The sequence below is a fragment of the Pseudogymnoascus verrucosus genome, assembly GCF_001662655.1.
Source record: "Pseudogymnoascus verrucosus strain UAMH 10579 unplaced genomic scaffold scaffold_33, whole genome shotgun sequence".
Lineage (NCBI taxonomy): Eukaryota > Fungi > Ascomycota > Leotiomycetes > Thelebolales > Thelebolaceae > Pseudogymnoascus > Pseudogymnoascus verrucosus.
This window is the reverse complement of record NW_017263684.1, coordinates 202,549-213,991: the sequence shown is the minus strand read 5'-3', so window position 1 is coordinate 213,991 and position 11,443 is coordinate 202,549. Positions and strand designations below refer to the sequence as shown.

Here is an 11,443-nt window from a genome sequence, read left to right as displayed (position 1 = left end):
AAGATGCACTCAAACACCCATCTCCTTTACGATTATTTCTTATTTGTACAGTCCCAAATGGCTTTCCTCTAACTTTGCCAAACCCTCTCCCAAAGATAAGCCTCGCAATCGGCATGCCAAGACTTCATGGTCGTAGCGTCTGATTAGTCAGCAAGATTTCGAGATTCTCGAGCGCCCTGAACCACCAACTTTTATAGACCAGCTCCTGCAATTGGCATCGCAGGCCACATTCAAGACCGAAAATGTTTAGCAGAGCATTAAGACGAGCGGTGCAGGAGGTGCGGGTTCCCTCCTCGACACTCCCGCCAACTTTCCTCCTCCCCAGCCAGGCACGATACTTCAACTCGACAGAACAGCACGTCGAGCCCCCGACCTCGAAGGCTCCGCTGGCCTCGCATTCTCCCATCTCGACTGAGGCCATTGCGTCTGCCACTGAAATCAAAGCTGCTCAGCCAGCCGCGCCATCTACTCCTTACGCCGTCACGGAATCGGTGAAGGAGCTCCTACCGCTGCTCAATGCGCAACCGTCGAAATTCATAACCGCGCTCATCCACGGCCGACCATACCTCCTCACTGTCGGAGATACCGTGCGCCTCCCATTCCACATGCCTGGCGTTGTCCCAGGCGACGTTCTCCGACTCAACCGCGCTTCCGCTATTGGCAGCAGAGACTACACATTGAAGGGGCAACCACACGTGGACGAGAGGGTGTTCGAGTGCAGGGCTATTGTGATGGGGACCGAGGGAGAGCCGGCACGGATTAAGATTAAGAAGAAGCAGAGGAATCGGAGGACGAAGACTGTTATCAGCAAGCACAAGTTCACGGTGTTGAAGTTGTCTGAGTTGAGGGTTAAGGATTTGGCGGAGATTGAGCAATAGATGGGCAATAGCGAGAGGCCAGGCCGAGGGAATAGATGGGGGATCTGATGGAGGGAATAGAGAGGGGATATGTTGTATGATTATTGCAGTATATACTGTCATGCGGCGAGAGGCATGTGTAACTATCAATTGTGTTATTCTATCTCACTAGAGAAGCAACTGTAAAACGGCCCTGCTTTACATGCATGTGATCGTTTCATTTTGACTGCAAGTATTTGCAAGCTTCTGTGTGCACTTATTACTAGCGTACAGGTTATGTTAATTCATTGCTGATCAAATTTGGGTATCTCTATACATCTGTCTCGACATGTCGTCTATCTCGCACTTGCAGGGCTCCCCTCATGAATGCCCATCTAGTCCCGTTTGACTTCAAACAACACCTTCGCCAACTCTCTAATCTCTTCGCTCTCATTCTCTGCCAAAGCAGCCGTAACTCCCTTCAGCCTCTCAGCACCCAGCCCCTCCTTCCGCCGACTGTAAATATCAATCCCCGCCGGCGTAAACAGCGTCTTCTGGAAATACGTCACAGCCCAGCCCTCCCCCTCTCTTCCCTCTCCTCCCCCGCCATACCCCAAGAACTGCCAATGGCTACTCGCAATCATCAACCACCCCTTCCCTCGCCAGCTCCACGCCCCATCACCCGCGGGCGTATCGATGCCAGAGACCGTCTTGATACCAGAGCCCGTAAGGCCCTGATAGGTCACCGAGTCGTCAAGCTTGGGGTTGGCGTCTTCCGAGAGAGGCGCGTAGGTTATGGCGACGTTGCGGGCTTTTCTCCACATGGGGAGCGTGGAGTGGGTAACGTGCCAGGTTCCTGTGATAGAGTCGCGGGGAGGGACGAAGGTTGCGGAGGATGGAGATGAGGGTGCGCCGCGTTCTTTTGGGGCCCGTATCTGGATGCTGGAGGCAGTGGTGGGCGCAGCTGCAACAGTTTCGGCGGCGATTGGGTCTGACATTGTTTTGGAGGGGTGAGTTGGTGATAGTTAAGGAGGCAAGGTCTTGTGCGGTGGTGATTTTGATAACGTGGTAGTTGCGGGCCCGTCAAATTATATGGGAATTCTGGGATATTATACACTATTTAGAAGATTTCTTCTGCCAGCCAAATTATTTCTTAACTTGCAACACGTACAAAAAATCGAAGTGCTGGCCAGCCGCAAAGCCCAAGATCTGAGACAAGGTGAGAGCACCTAATGCATGGTAAAGCACGGACCCCTGCTAGCTTTCTTCCCCAGAATCTGGACGTGAATTCCCATCTCGTCACCTGACCTACGATACTATACTCACCTTCAAACCTGTAATACTTTGTCCTCAAAGCAACAAGGATGGACCCCTCATATGCCTCGTCCGACGATGAGGCTGACGTCATGGCGGCAGCTATGGGCTTCTCCTCTTTCGGCACCCAGGGACCACCCAAGAAACGGAAGTTCAACCCCAAGAGCGATGCCTTCATTGAGGGCCAAGACTTGGAAGCTGTGGACAAAGGGGGCAAAAAGGGGCAGGGCAGCGGAGGAAATCAGATTCCGCTGGGAAGGCCAAGGCAATTGGGCGTGCCGTCACAAGCCCCAACAGGAGCTGCGAAAAATGACGAGGAAATTGCATTGGATGATGATGAAGGACCGCAGTACGTGGATGAGGGCGACGATGGGCCGAGATATTTGGACACCAGTCGTCCGCCACCTATCATGGATGGGATAGGAAGGAATGAAGATGAGATTTTGCTGGATGAGGATGAGGACGAGCAAGGCCCAGGATATGTTGATACCAGCCTCCCACCACCAAATCAAGCAGCTCAGGAAGCACAAGAGAAGATCGATGCCATCTTATCCTCAACAGGAAGCTCGGCGGCCCCAGTCCCTCCAAAGCAAAAACAGAAAGCCAAGAAACCGCAGAGTTCTGGACTTGGAGCTTTTATGAACGCGTTGAGGACGCCTGTTGTTGCACCACCGGGATCCAGCATAGCACCAGCGCCCGGGACGACGACAATACTGCAAACCCCAGCAGTGGCCTCACTACCACAGCGCCCACCGCCACCTTCTCCAAGTACCATGGGACCACCGGGAGTATCAGTGGGTAGGGGTCAAAATGCGGGGCAGAGAGGGCAAAGGAATGAGCTGTGGTATATAGGCTATTATGATCCGAGCTTTAATGATAATCCCTGGAGAGGACTGGAGAAGGAAAATGGGCTGCCAGAGGTTGGGACGTGGGTTGAGAGGCCTCAGAGGGGTCAGGGTCAGGGTCAGACGGCGTAAACGGTCATAGGAGCCGGGAAATCACATGCATATTAGCTGGAGGTTGGGCTGACAATCACAATAACATTGCAACAAATCACGCATCAATTTTCCCCATGTTCAACCATATTCTTCAACTATCTTTTATTTTTCTTGGCGTCTTCTTTACCCTCTCAAGTTGTCTCACGCCCGTATCCAGCACTTGGGAAGCGTGCAATTACGATGTCAAGACATTCATAGTGTGAACAAAATTAAGCTGGTAGGTAGAAATCAGAGCCGCAGATGCCCGTTATATCCTGCGCTCTTCTCCCCCGTCTTTGGACTTCGGAGTCTTTTTTTTGGGTATAGCAAAGATATGTAAACGGGGCTTGTTTTTTTTCGGCCGAAGCACCGATCATGTCCTGTGGCAACTGCCAACTGTACTGTGTACCCACGCACGGTGTCAAATGAATGGGATTAACGAACCCGCCTTCCCAACTCCAATGAAGCACAAGAACGAGGAAAAAATATACGCCATGAAAGAAACGGCCTCTCCCAAGATTGGTTGGTGTAATTCCATTACATGTATTCTAGTCGTACTGGAAAAGGACGCTGATGGATTCGCCGTGGTATACCCTTCGGATCGACTCTGCGAAAATGCCGCCAATCTCCAGTACTTCGAGTTTCGGGCACAGGCGCTTGTGCTCTTCTTGTGGGACACTGTTAGTGACGATGACTTTGTCGATGGCGCTCGCGTTGATGCGAGCGATGGCGTCGCCGCTGAAAACTCCGTGTGTGAGGAGAGCGTAGACGTAGGTAGCGCCCTCTCTCTTTACAAGCTTGGCGGCGCGGGTAATGGTGTTGGATGTATCAGCGAGATCATCGATGATAATGGCGACCCGGCCAGCGACATCTCCCACAAGCATCATGGTGGCGTTTTGGCGGTCAGTGATGCGAGTCGGACGACGTTCCTAGGGTTTAATTAGTTTGTAGCCCCGGTCAAGAGGCAGGTTATGTTACCTTATGAATCAGGGCGAAGTCCATGTTCAAGCCGTCGGCAATTGCTGTGGCTCGCTTTGCACCGCCGGCGTCTGGGCTGACGATGACTGCATCCTTGAAGTTTGGAATATGTTGTTGGATATATCTCTTGAGAAGCGGCTTGCCGTAGAGATTGTCAACGGGGATATCGAAGAAGCCTTGGTATTGCGGGTCGTGAAGGTCCATGGTGATGATGTGGTCCGCTCCGGCGCAGGTAAGCAGATCCGCGACAAGGGTGCCCGCTTGAGCAACCCACTGCTTGTATCCAGGCTTTGGCTGGAAAAATGCCGCGTTGTTGATGACTGCGTTGTTCTCGTAGTCGTGAGTCGTAAAGTGGGGTGTTTGAGCGCCCTTCTCTTCCCTGACTGATCCATTGCTGCTATCGCTCGTATCTTGTCGCCTAGGCGGGGTAATACCATTCGACATGTTATCCTCTAACGACGACTTTCCAAGCTTCTTGTGCAAGTTACCGATGCCATTTGCCAAGCCTTGACTCTGTGGCTGAGACAAGCTCGGTGTAGCTGGACGACTCTCGAAGGAAAAGTCAGTCCGGTTAACGTCTGTTGGATTTCGGGTTAGAGGCGCTCCAACCTTATTATAAGGAATATCTGGCTGCCTCGAGTAGGGAAATAGCGGTAGGACTGCGGTGACTCGCTTTGCCGAGCCGGTTTTGCACGCGGAGATCATGATGCATAGGTCGATGAAGTTGTCGTTGACCTTCCCACCACCTGACTGAATGATGTAGACATCCTTTCCTCTGACTGAGTCTTGAATCTCAAGTCGACTTTCACCGACCGAGAACTTTTTGAGGATTCGATCACAGGCAGCAACGCCAAGAGTATTGCAAATCGTCTCGACCAGCTGAGGATGCGAGTTGCCACCCAGTATGACGATGTTTCTGGTCATCGTGAAAAGGTCGGAGTATTTATGTTGTTTCTTTCAAGGTAGGAGGTCTGCTAGTTAAGCAAACTTGCTTGCCGGTAAGAAGCAGTTGAGCAGATGAAGGATTATTTCGATTGTCCGATGTTTCCCGTTCACGTTCGATTGGATAAGGAAAAGTCGGTATGAGGGGTGACTTGAGGATGCGGTGAAGGCAGAGGGGAGAGTAGTGGTTAAGCACTTTCGAATGTAAAGTTTGCTTTCAACATTTGGAATATTGGTGCTTGTGAAAACACAGGAATTTTGAGGTTGTTTCCTCCGGATGGAGAGGAAAACGAGGAATTGCGAGAGGCGGCTCAATCGTAGTTTCGGCGCGAGGTCAAGGAAAAAAGTTGTGCCCCACCCCAATCAATGCGGAATGTTAGAGCTTTGACATAAATGGCGCATTAAAAACCTAATCAGCTTCACCGCCTCGGCAGAATTCACTCCGATAAACGCATACTGGAAGTTGCTCATGCGGCCAAAAAGTTTGAAGGAAGGACCGTGCGTACGGTGCAGTAGTTGGGAATCAAATAGTAAAAATGCAGCTGATGGGAATTACGCTGGTTGTTTTAATTCTTAAGTTCCTGGTGTATGAAAAGGCGTATTGGAAGATCAAAGGCTGTTATTTTATTCACAGCTACTGTAATCACTTTAAGCGGCGTTGGTGTCTCAGCGGTGACCAGTAAACTAAAACGCTGCTTCGCTAATCTACTGTACAAGCTGCCCATATAGTGCTCATATAAACAACCAGGTCGCGCCTTCCATATTATCCACGTTCTTACATCTCATACTGTACCAAAGAATAAAGAGGCAACTCAGTAGTAGCTCGTCTGGCTGATCAGGGATCTGTTTCACTGCCTGAACACCAACCAGAAGCCTCTGAGACAACGGCACCGCGGGGTCGCAAACCAGAATGAAGATCCTTGAAGCCCAGTCAGCGGTCTTAACAAACTATGAAGTGTTCACTCATCTGTCGGAATTGAGAGAGAGGTATGCGAAGGAGCGCAAAAACAAGAGAGGTAAGAATAGCCAGCGTTCAAGCCGCGACATACAGTCTGCAAATAAATCTACTCGACCCCGCCCTCAATGTCTTTTCTGGCTGGAATGCTAACACTATTTCCAGGACCGGGAAACCTGCAAACCATAGTCATGGAGCTCATGGACTACTTCGAGAAGCCTCCGTCTCCACTGGGGAGCAAGCCCCTGCCATACAACAAAGACACTATCCGTACTCTCTTGGAGCGCCTCCGTCCGTACGACCTCACAAAAGCCGAGATAATCATGATTATGAACAATAGGCCGATGAGCCCTGCGGTGTTGAATATCCTGATCCAGGAATTTGATGACCGGTTCTACGAAGATGTCGACGGTATTCGCGACGATATCCTCAATATCGTCGCAGAGGTGCTCGGGACGCCTGACCAAAAGGATAGACAGATCATGGCAGCTGAGGCAAGTGGGCATAGAGAAAAGGACAATGAAGCCAAGCTGGCAAGGAATGAAGATATAAAGATGGAAGGGCAGCAATAGACGGAACATAAGGTTGGGTTGGTATTTAGCATTGCGCGGCGTTCTCACACGGGGTATATAGGCGCGGGAACAAGACACATAACTTCAGGGTGTCTGAAAATTTCACGAGATGGTTCTTTACATTATCAAACACCCTCCCTCACTGAGACCCTGCAGCCCATCTACCTTGTTCGTTGTCTGTGCACCAGTCTTGCAGATATCTTCCCAAGCTTCCTTCAAAAGTTCGCCCGTGACCGCTGAACACTCTATATACTTATCACATCTCATCTCTTGAGCAATTCTATATGCTTCTTGTGGATATATGATCCCATTCGGGTCTGTCTCGCTACGCAAATCGCGCTTCAAGCCAAGCACAATAATTGGAAGCTCTCGTTCCAGCATAAATGACTTGATAGTCTCATTGATCCACTGAACATACGTTAGGCACTGTCTATCAATAGCCTCGCTGATAGTAAGCTGGGATTGGAAAGTGTATCCTTACATATCTCTGCATATTAATCATGCTCAACCTCTGGCTCACATCAAAGCACAGCACAACCACATCGGGATGCAAGAGCTTCCAGTTTACAGGGCTTGCGGTGTCATAAAGCTGAAATCGAAACGGACGATTGCAAAACTTTATATCATAAACGAACGGTTGGTCGCCATCACGAAGAGGCGCAATGTGTCTGTCGGCCTGTTGCCCCGCGGCGCCTTGGCTTATCCGCCTGGGATTTGTTTAGCTTGGATCGATCATGACCAATTCAAGACTTACGAGAAGAACGTAGACGTTCCACATCCAGCATCGCCGAGGAATAGAATAGAGACCACAGGCGAATCGGGATCGGAATCGGCCATTGAATGGTGGTTGAATAGTGAAAGGCGAACTGACGTTCAAATCCATCGTTATCTTATCGATAAGCCAGGCCCAGAAGTGGGACCGGAGAGCACAGAGTTCAGGGACTCGGCGATTAATGTGTCACTCCGCGTCTCCCCAAAAAAAGTCTTTGGGTACGACTCAGAAACCCAACTGACTCCCAGGCCACCAGAGGCCTTGAGATGAGAACCTCACAACTGCGCAACTGGAGAAAGTCTTTAAAATCTCTTGGCGACTCAAAAAATAGGCATTTTCACGCCTCACCACCGCAACTCCTTACTCATTTTGAAATCGAGAGGAGGAAGAAGGCGGCAAGACTCGGGCTTCAAAATATGGCAACCCCGCCTGTAGAGAAAATAAACTACAAAGAGTGGTCTCACGAAAATCTCATAAAACGAGTGACAGAGCTGGAGCACAACCTAAAACTCAAGAATGCACAGTTGGTGGCAACCTAATCTTCTATCCCAACCTGGCTAATGACCATGCAGCTATCCCGTCGCGACACCAGCAAAGAGCTACAAGAAAGTGCGCACAGAAAAGGCCTTCGACCCCTCTAGATACTCTACCCGCCTCATCGCGCTGAAATTGGCATATCTGGGAAAGGCCTACAACGGCTTCGAGCACCATTTAAACAACAAGACGCGGTTGCCAACTGTCGAGGAGAAGATATGGGAGGCGCTCGTTAAAGCACGGTTCATATTCCCCAAGGGCTCATCTCTGGGTCAGCACGATGGCAGCGGCGAAATAAACTGGGATGGATGCGACTATTCGAAGTGCGGGCGTACCGACAAGGGCGTCAGTGCATTTGGGCAGGTCATCGGCCTGAGAGTCAGGAGTAATAGGCCTCTACCAAAGCACACGGCCGAGGGACCTAAGGATGAGACGGATGATTTTCGCCACACAAAGCCCCGCGATGGGGCAGTTGAGATGGCTTCGCCTGCTCTTCGTCCTAGCATTGAAGTGGCAAGGTCACAGATCACGCCTGAATTAAGCATCGATGATCCGGAATTCGAGGAAGCTCTCAACTTCGATCCGATTGCGGATGAGCTACCATATTGCCACCTATTAAACCGACTTCTTCCTCCAGATATCCGAATCTTGGCATGGTGCCCGGCGCCGCCTCTCGGGTTCTCAGCCAGGTTCAGCTGCAAAGAGAGGCAGTATAAGTACTTCTTCACGCAACCCGCGTTCGCACCGACGCCAGAGAATCCAAGCATCAAAAGTACGAATAAGAACACCAATGTCAAGGATGGATGGCTCGATATCGAGGCTATGCGTGAAGCGGCTAGTTACTTCGTTGGGCCTCATGATTTCAGGAACTTCTGCAAGATCGATGGCAGCAAACAGATAGAGAATTTCGAGCGGACGATGTTTTTCGCTGATATCTTGGAAGTGGACGATACAACCCCGACATTGGACTTTGTAGGGAAGAAGGAATTTCTTCCAGCGACCTCTATCACTAGACCAAACGAGCAGATATCTCCGAAGGTATATACCTTCACTCTCCACGGTTCGGCATTCCTATGGCATCAAGTCCGCTGCATGGTGGCTATTCTCTTCCTAGTTGGCCAGGGCCTGGAGAAACCAACTATCATAAAGGAGCTCCTTGACGTTGAGAAAACTCCCTCCCGGCCAGCTTATGAAATGGCACAGGATTCACCACTCGTCCTTTGGGACTGCGTCTTTCCTCATGAAGATGATCCCAGTCGAGAGAATGCCATCCAATGGCTCCATGTCGGTGACGAGCCCGGCCGCGGCGACACGAAATGGGGCACAACTGGTCTAATGGAAGATCTCTGGAAGGTCTGGCGCGAGAGAAAGATTGATGAGGTACTTGCAAGTAACCTCCTGGGTGCAGTCGCAAGGCAAGGAGGTGCCATTGAAGGTATGACAAGCGATCACTGGGCCAAGGTTGTCAGGAGCCAGAAGGTCTATGACGGGAACAACAAGCCGAAATTGACCGGACAATACACTCCAGTCATGAAGAAGCCGCTGATGGAGACGCCCAAGGTGATCAACGAGAAGTACGCCGTACGGAAAGGCTTCGAGGATTCCGCGGACCTGAAGAAGCAGGGCTTTAGGAGGATGAACAATCCTACTGACAACGGAGACGAGTAGAACATTTAACAATACATATATTCATCATTAGACTCGGTCCCTTCCATCTGTGCCATCCCAACATTAAACATCCTATGCCTTCCCATTCGCAGCTTTATCTACAGCTTTCGCTCGACCATATAAACACTGCCTCCCTCCCCTCCACACCTCCTCCACAACCCTCCGCCTAGGTAACGTTTTGGGAAAGACAACCACCACCTCCTTTTCCCCCTCTACAACCACAACCAAGTAGTACCTGACCTCAAACCCACGAAATGCCTCGTTAATGAGCAGATCCTGAATCTTCTGGGTGGGGATAAACTGCGTCGATGCGCCAGTCAGGTACGTCGACGAGCTCGAGCAAGTCTGAATCCCAAGACCACGCAGGACCAGTAAGGACTCCTGGGAGTGGATGCGCAGGATGGACACATAGGCGAATGCAGCTGCTAGCGGGAGCAGGATGAAAAGAGGAACGAGAGATGCCACGTGCGTAGCCACAAGGCCGAGTTGCGAAGCATGGAGGAGTGCGAGGGAGTGCCAGAGGTAGTCTAGGCTGAGGACTTCAGGCGTTGGGGAATATGGTAGTATCGATGGCGCGGAGGGGTAGAGCTGCCATTTGCAGAATAGGAGGAGGGCGATGCTCAGGAGGAGGAGCACGCGGATGGTTGTTAAGATGCCGAGCAGAAGGCGGAACGAGAGCGTGGAGGGTGGGCGCGTGGAGACGATATATTCAACCGTCGTTGGAGAGGGCCTCCGCACGCGGAGGGTGGGTGCGACAGTTAACATTTGGCAATGGCTGTCTGCATCTTTGGTTGTGCCGTGAAGGGGAAGCTCTTGGTGCTGGGGTAGCTGAAGCACATGGATATTTACAAACACTCGAGGCTTATCGATAAGGGAATATGTGGTGGATGGTGGAGTTGGCGGATGGCAACAGATCAGAACGTACGCTACATAAGTCACAGTCACAGTATTTGAGTCTAATATCTCTTGAATGAACCATAGTGCTTTAATATTCCTATGTTTCTGACAGTAAACCCAGTAGTCCCTACTAAACGCCCTCATGATACCGTCCCACAGCCTCCCAGCATTGAAGAGCTTCAATTAATCTCCAGTGTCAATCTCCAAGTCCAGCTGCACCCCATTGCTAACCCCGTAATCCTCCAGCGTCAGTTGATCCTTGAATGGTCGTTCTCCCTGTCTCTTCAACATGATCTCGTGTGGCTGTCTCCCAATGCGCGCCGCAACCTGAGCTTTGAACAGCCTAACCGGGTCGCTCGCAAGACATGGAATCGCAGCCTTAGTCCCCAACCGATCATTGATGTGTACGATAATCATAGGTTCACCACTTGCAACCGGTGCAGCCGCAGCAGCAGCCGCCGCCCGAGCTGGTGGCTTCGAGGTGTCCGCCGCGGAACCTTTCTCCGACTTCGACGAGTTCCCAAACTTATCAGCCACAGATGGCCCAAACTTCGTAGCAACACCAAATTTGTCTTCAACCGACGACCCCTTGGCTGCTGGTTCACGTCTTCGAGGCGATGGCGAGCGGTTTCGGTAGCCTCGCTCAAGGCGCTTGGGCTCCTCGGGGCGGTCCTCGTCGCGGCGCTTCTCTTTCCATTTGAAGCCGCTCTTCTTGGGTCTGTCGAGAGGCTTGCGATCGCGGGTTCCGTCTCTTTCGCTGTCGCGATCTCGGTCGCGGGGTTTTTCTTGTCGGTCTGGTGAGCGGCTGCGTCGCCGCGGGGGCGAGCGCCGTGGTGCTGGTGACCGCGACCTGGAACGAGGCATGGTGTTGACTGTTGACGAGAGGTGGTGTACAATGGCGGGGAGAAGAGGTTGTAAGGCCCCAGGCGTCACAGGCGTCACAGGCGAAACGGCCAACACCAACATATCAAATTATATCATACCACCGCTCATACGCT

General features: G+C 51.3%; 9 protein-coding genes across 9 annotated transcripts; 4 read left to right on the top strand and 5 right to left on the bottom strand.

The window, feature by feature from the left end:
• Nucleotides 1-209: 209 nt before the first annotated feature.
• VE01_07372 (uncharacterized protein) lies at nt 210-1,048 on the top strand. Its single transcript, XM_018276807.2, has one exon. The coding sequence runs from the start codon at nt 243-245 to the stop codon at nt 876-878; it is 636 nt and encodes a 211-aa protein (XP_018128770.1). The 5' UTR covers nt 210-242; the 3' UTR covers nt 879-1,048.
• On the bottom strand, nt 1,049-2,037 carry VE01_07371 (uncharacterized protein). Its single transcript, XM_018276806.2, has one exon. It carries the CDS (start codon nt 1,832-1,834, stop codon nt 1,232-1,234), a length of 603 nt encoding a protein of 200 aa, XP_018128773.1. The 5' UTR covers nt 1,835-2,037; the 3' UTR covers nt 1,049-1,231.
• Nucleotides 2,038-2,146: 109 nt separating this feature from the next.
• VE01_07370 (uncharacterized protein) lies at nt 2,147-3,382 on the top strand. Its single transcript, XM_018276805.2, has one exon. It carries the CDS (start codon nt 2,201-2,203, stop codon nt 3,125-3,127), a length of 927 nt encoding a protein of 308 aa, XP_018128772.1. The 5' UTR covers nt 2,147-2,200; the 3' UTR covers nt 3,128-3,382.
• On the bottom strand, nt 3,108-5,373 carry PRS5 (ribose-phosphate pyrophosphokinase). Its single transcript, XM_018276804.2, has 2 exons — nt 4,106-5,373; nt 3,108-4,056 (listed from the first exon to the last, which is right to left on the bottom strand). The coding sequence occupies exons 1-2, from the start codon at nt 5,027-5,029 to the stop codon at nt 3,676-3,678; spliced, it is 1,305 nt and encodes a 434-aa protein (XP_018128834.1). The 5' UTR covers nt 5,030-5,373; the 3' UTR covers nt 3,108-3,675.
• Nucleotides 5,374-5,593: 220 nt separating this feature from the next.
• VE01_07368 (uncharacterized protein) lies at nt 5,594-6,832 on the top strand. The gene is made up of 2 exons (XM_018276803.2): nt 5,594-6,063; nt 6,168-6,832. The coding sequence occupies exons 1-2, from the start codon at nt 5,958-5,960 to the stop codon at nt 6,572-6,574; spliced, it is 513 nt and encodes a 170-aa protein (XP_018128835.1). The 5' UTR covers nt 5,594-5,957; the 3' UTR covers nt 6,575-6,832.
• VE01_10799 (uncharacterized protein) lies at nt 6,652-7,427 on the bottom strand. Its single transcript, XM_059464250.1, has 3 exons — nt 7,329-7,427; nt 7,056-7,281; nt 6,652-6,982 (listed from the first exon to the last, which is right to left on the bottom strand). Exons 1-3 carry the CDS (start codon nt 7,409-7,411, stop codon nt 6,692-6,694), a joined length of 600 nt encoding a protein of 199 aa, XP_059320233.1. The 5' UTR covers nt 7,412-7,427; the 3' UTR covers nt 6,652-6,691.
• Nucleotides 7,428-7,479: 52 nt separating this feature from the next.
• VE01_07367 (uncharacterized protein) lies at nt 7,480-10,524 on the top strand. The gene is made up of 2 exons (XM_059463877.1): nt 7,480-7,869; nt 7,919-10,524. The coding sequence occupies exons 1-2, from the start codon at nt 7,613-7,615 to the stop codon at nt 9,546-9,548; spliced, it is 1,887 nt and encodes a 628-aa protein (XP_059319561.1). The 5' UTR covers nt 7,480-7,612; the 3' UTR covers nt 9,549-10,524.
• VE01_07366 (uncharacterized protein) lies at nt 9,571-10,435 on the bottom strand. The gene has a single exon (XM_018276801.2). It carries the CDS (start codon nt 10,311-10,313, stop codon nt 9,621-9,623), a length of 693 nt encoding a protein of 230 aa, XP_018128843.1. The 5' UTR covers nt 10,314-10,435; the 3' UTR covers nt 9,571-9,620.
• Nucleotides 10,515-11,326, bottom strand: VE01_07365 (uncharacterized protein). The gene has a single exon (XM_018276800.2). The coding sequence runs from the start codon at nt 11,307-11,309 to the stop codon at nt 10,629-10,631; it is 681 nt and encodes a 226-aa protein (XP_018128840.1). The 5' UTR covers nt 11,310-11,326; the 3' UTR covers nt 10,515-10,628.
• Between the last annotated feature and the right edge of the window lie 117 nt (nt 11,327-11,443).

Bases quoted from the DNA above. Each gene is read 5' to 3' on its own strand.
- VE01_07372 (XM_018276807.2), top strand. From the start codon at position 243: ATGTTTAGCAGAGCATTAAGACGAGCGGTGCAGGAGGTGCGGGTTCCC.
- VE01_07371 (XM_018276806.2), bottom strand. From the start codon at position 1,834: ATGTCAGACCCAATCGCCGCCGAAACTGTTGCAGCTGCGCCCACCACT.
- VE01_07370 (XM_018276805.2), top strand. From the start codon at position 2,201: ATGGACCCCTCATATGCCTCGTCCGACGATGAGGCTGACGTCATGGCG.
- PRS5 (XM_018276804.2), bottom strand. From the start codon at position 5,029: ATGACCAGAAACATCGTCATACTGGGTGGCAACTCGCATCCTCAGCTG. The intron at 4,057-4,105 runs GTAACATAACCT...ATTAAACCCTAG, and splicing joins ACTTCGCCCTGATTCATAAG to GAACGTCGTCCGACTCGCAT.
- VE01_07368 (XM_018276803.2), top strand. From the start codon at position 5,958: ATGAAGATCCTTGAAGCCCAGTCAGCGGTCTTAACAAACTATGAAGTG. The intron at 6,064-6,167 runs GTAAGAATAGCC...CACTATTTCCAG, and splicing joins GGAGCGCAAAAACAAGAGAG to GACCGGGAAACCTGCAAACC.
- VE01_10799 (XM_059464250.1), bottom strand. From the start codon at position 7,411: ATGGCCGATTCCGATCCCGATTCGCCTGTGGTCTCTATTCTATTCCTC. The intron at 7,282-7,328 runs GTAAGTCTTGAA...AACAAATCCCAG, and splicing joins GGAACGTCTACGTTCTTCTC to GCGGATAAGCCAAGGCGCCG. The intron at 6,983-7,055 runs GTAAGGATACAC...ACGTATGTTCAG, and splicing joins TGATTAATATGCAGAGATAT to TGGATCAATGAGACTATCAA.
- VE01_07367 (XM_059463877.1), top strand. From the start codon at position 7,613: ATGAGAACCTCACAACTGCGCAACTGGAGAAAGTCTTTAAAATCTCTT. The intron at 7,870-7,918 runs GTTGGTGGCAAC...ATGACCATGCAG, and splicing joins CTAAAACTCAAGAATGCACA to CTATCCCGTCGCGACACCAG.
- VE01_07366 (XM_018276801.2), bottom strand. From the start codon at position 10,313: ATGTTAACTGTCGCACCCACCCTCCGCGTGCGGAGGCCCTCTCCAACG.
- VE01_07365 (XM_018276800.2), bottom strand. From the start codon at position 11,309: ATGCCTCGTTCCAGGTCGCGGTCACCAGCACCACGGCGCTCGCCCCCG.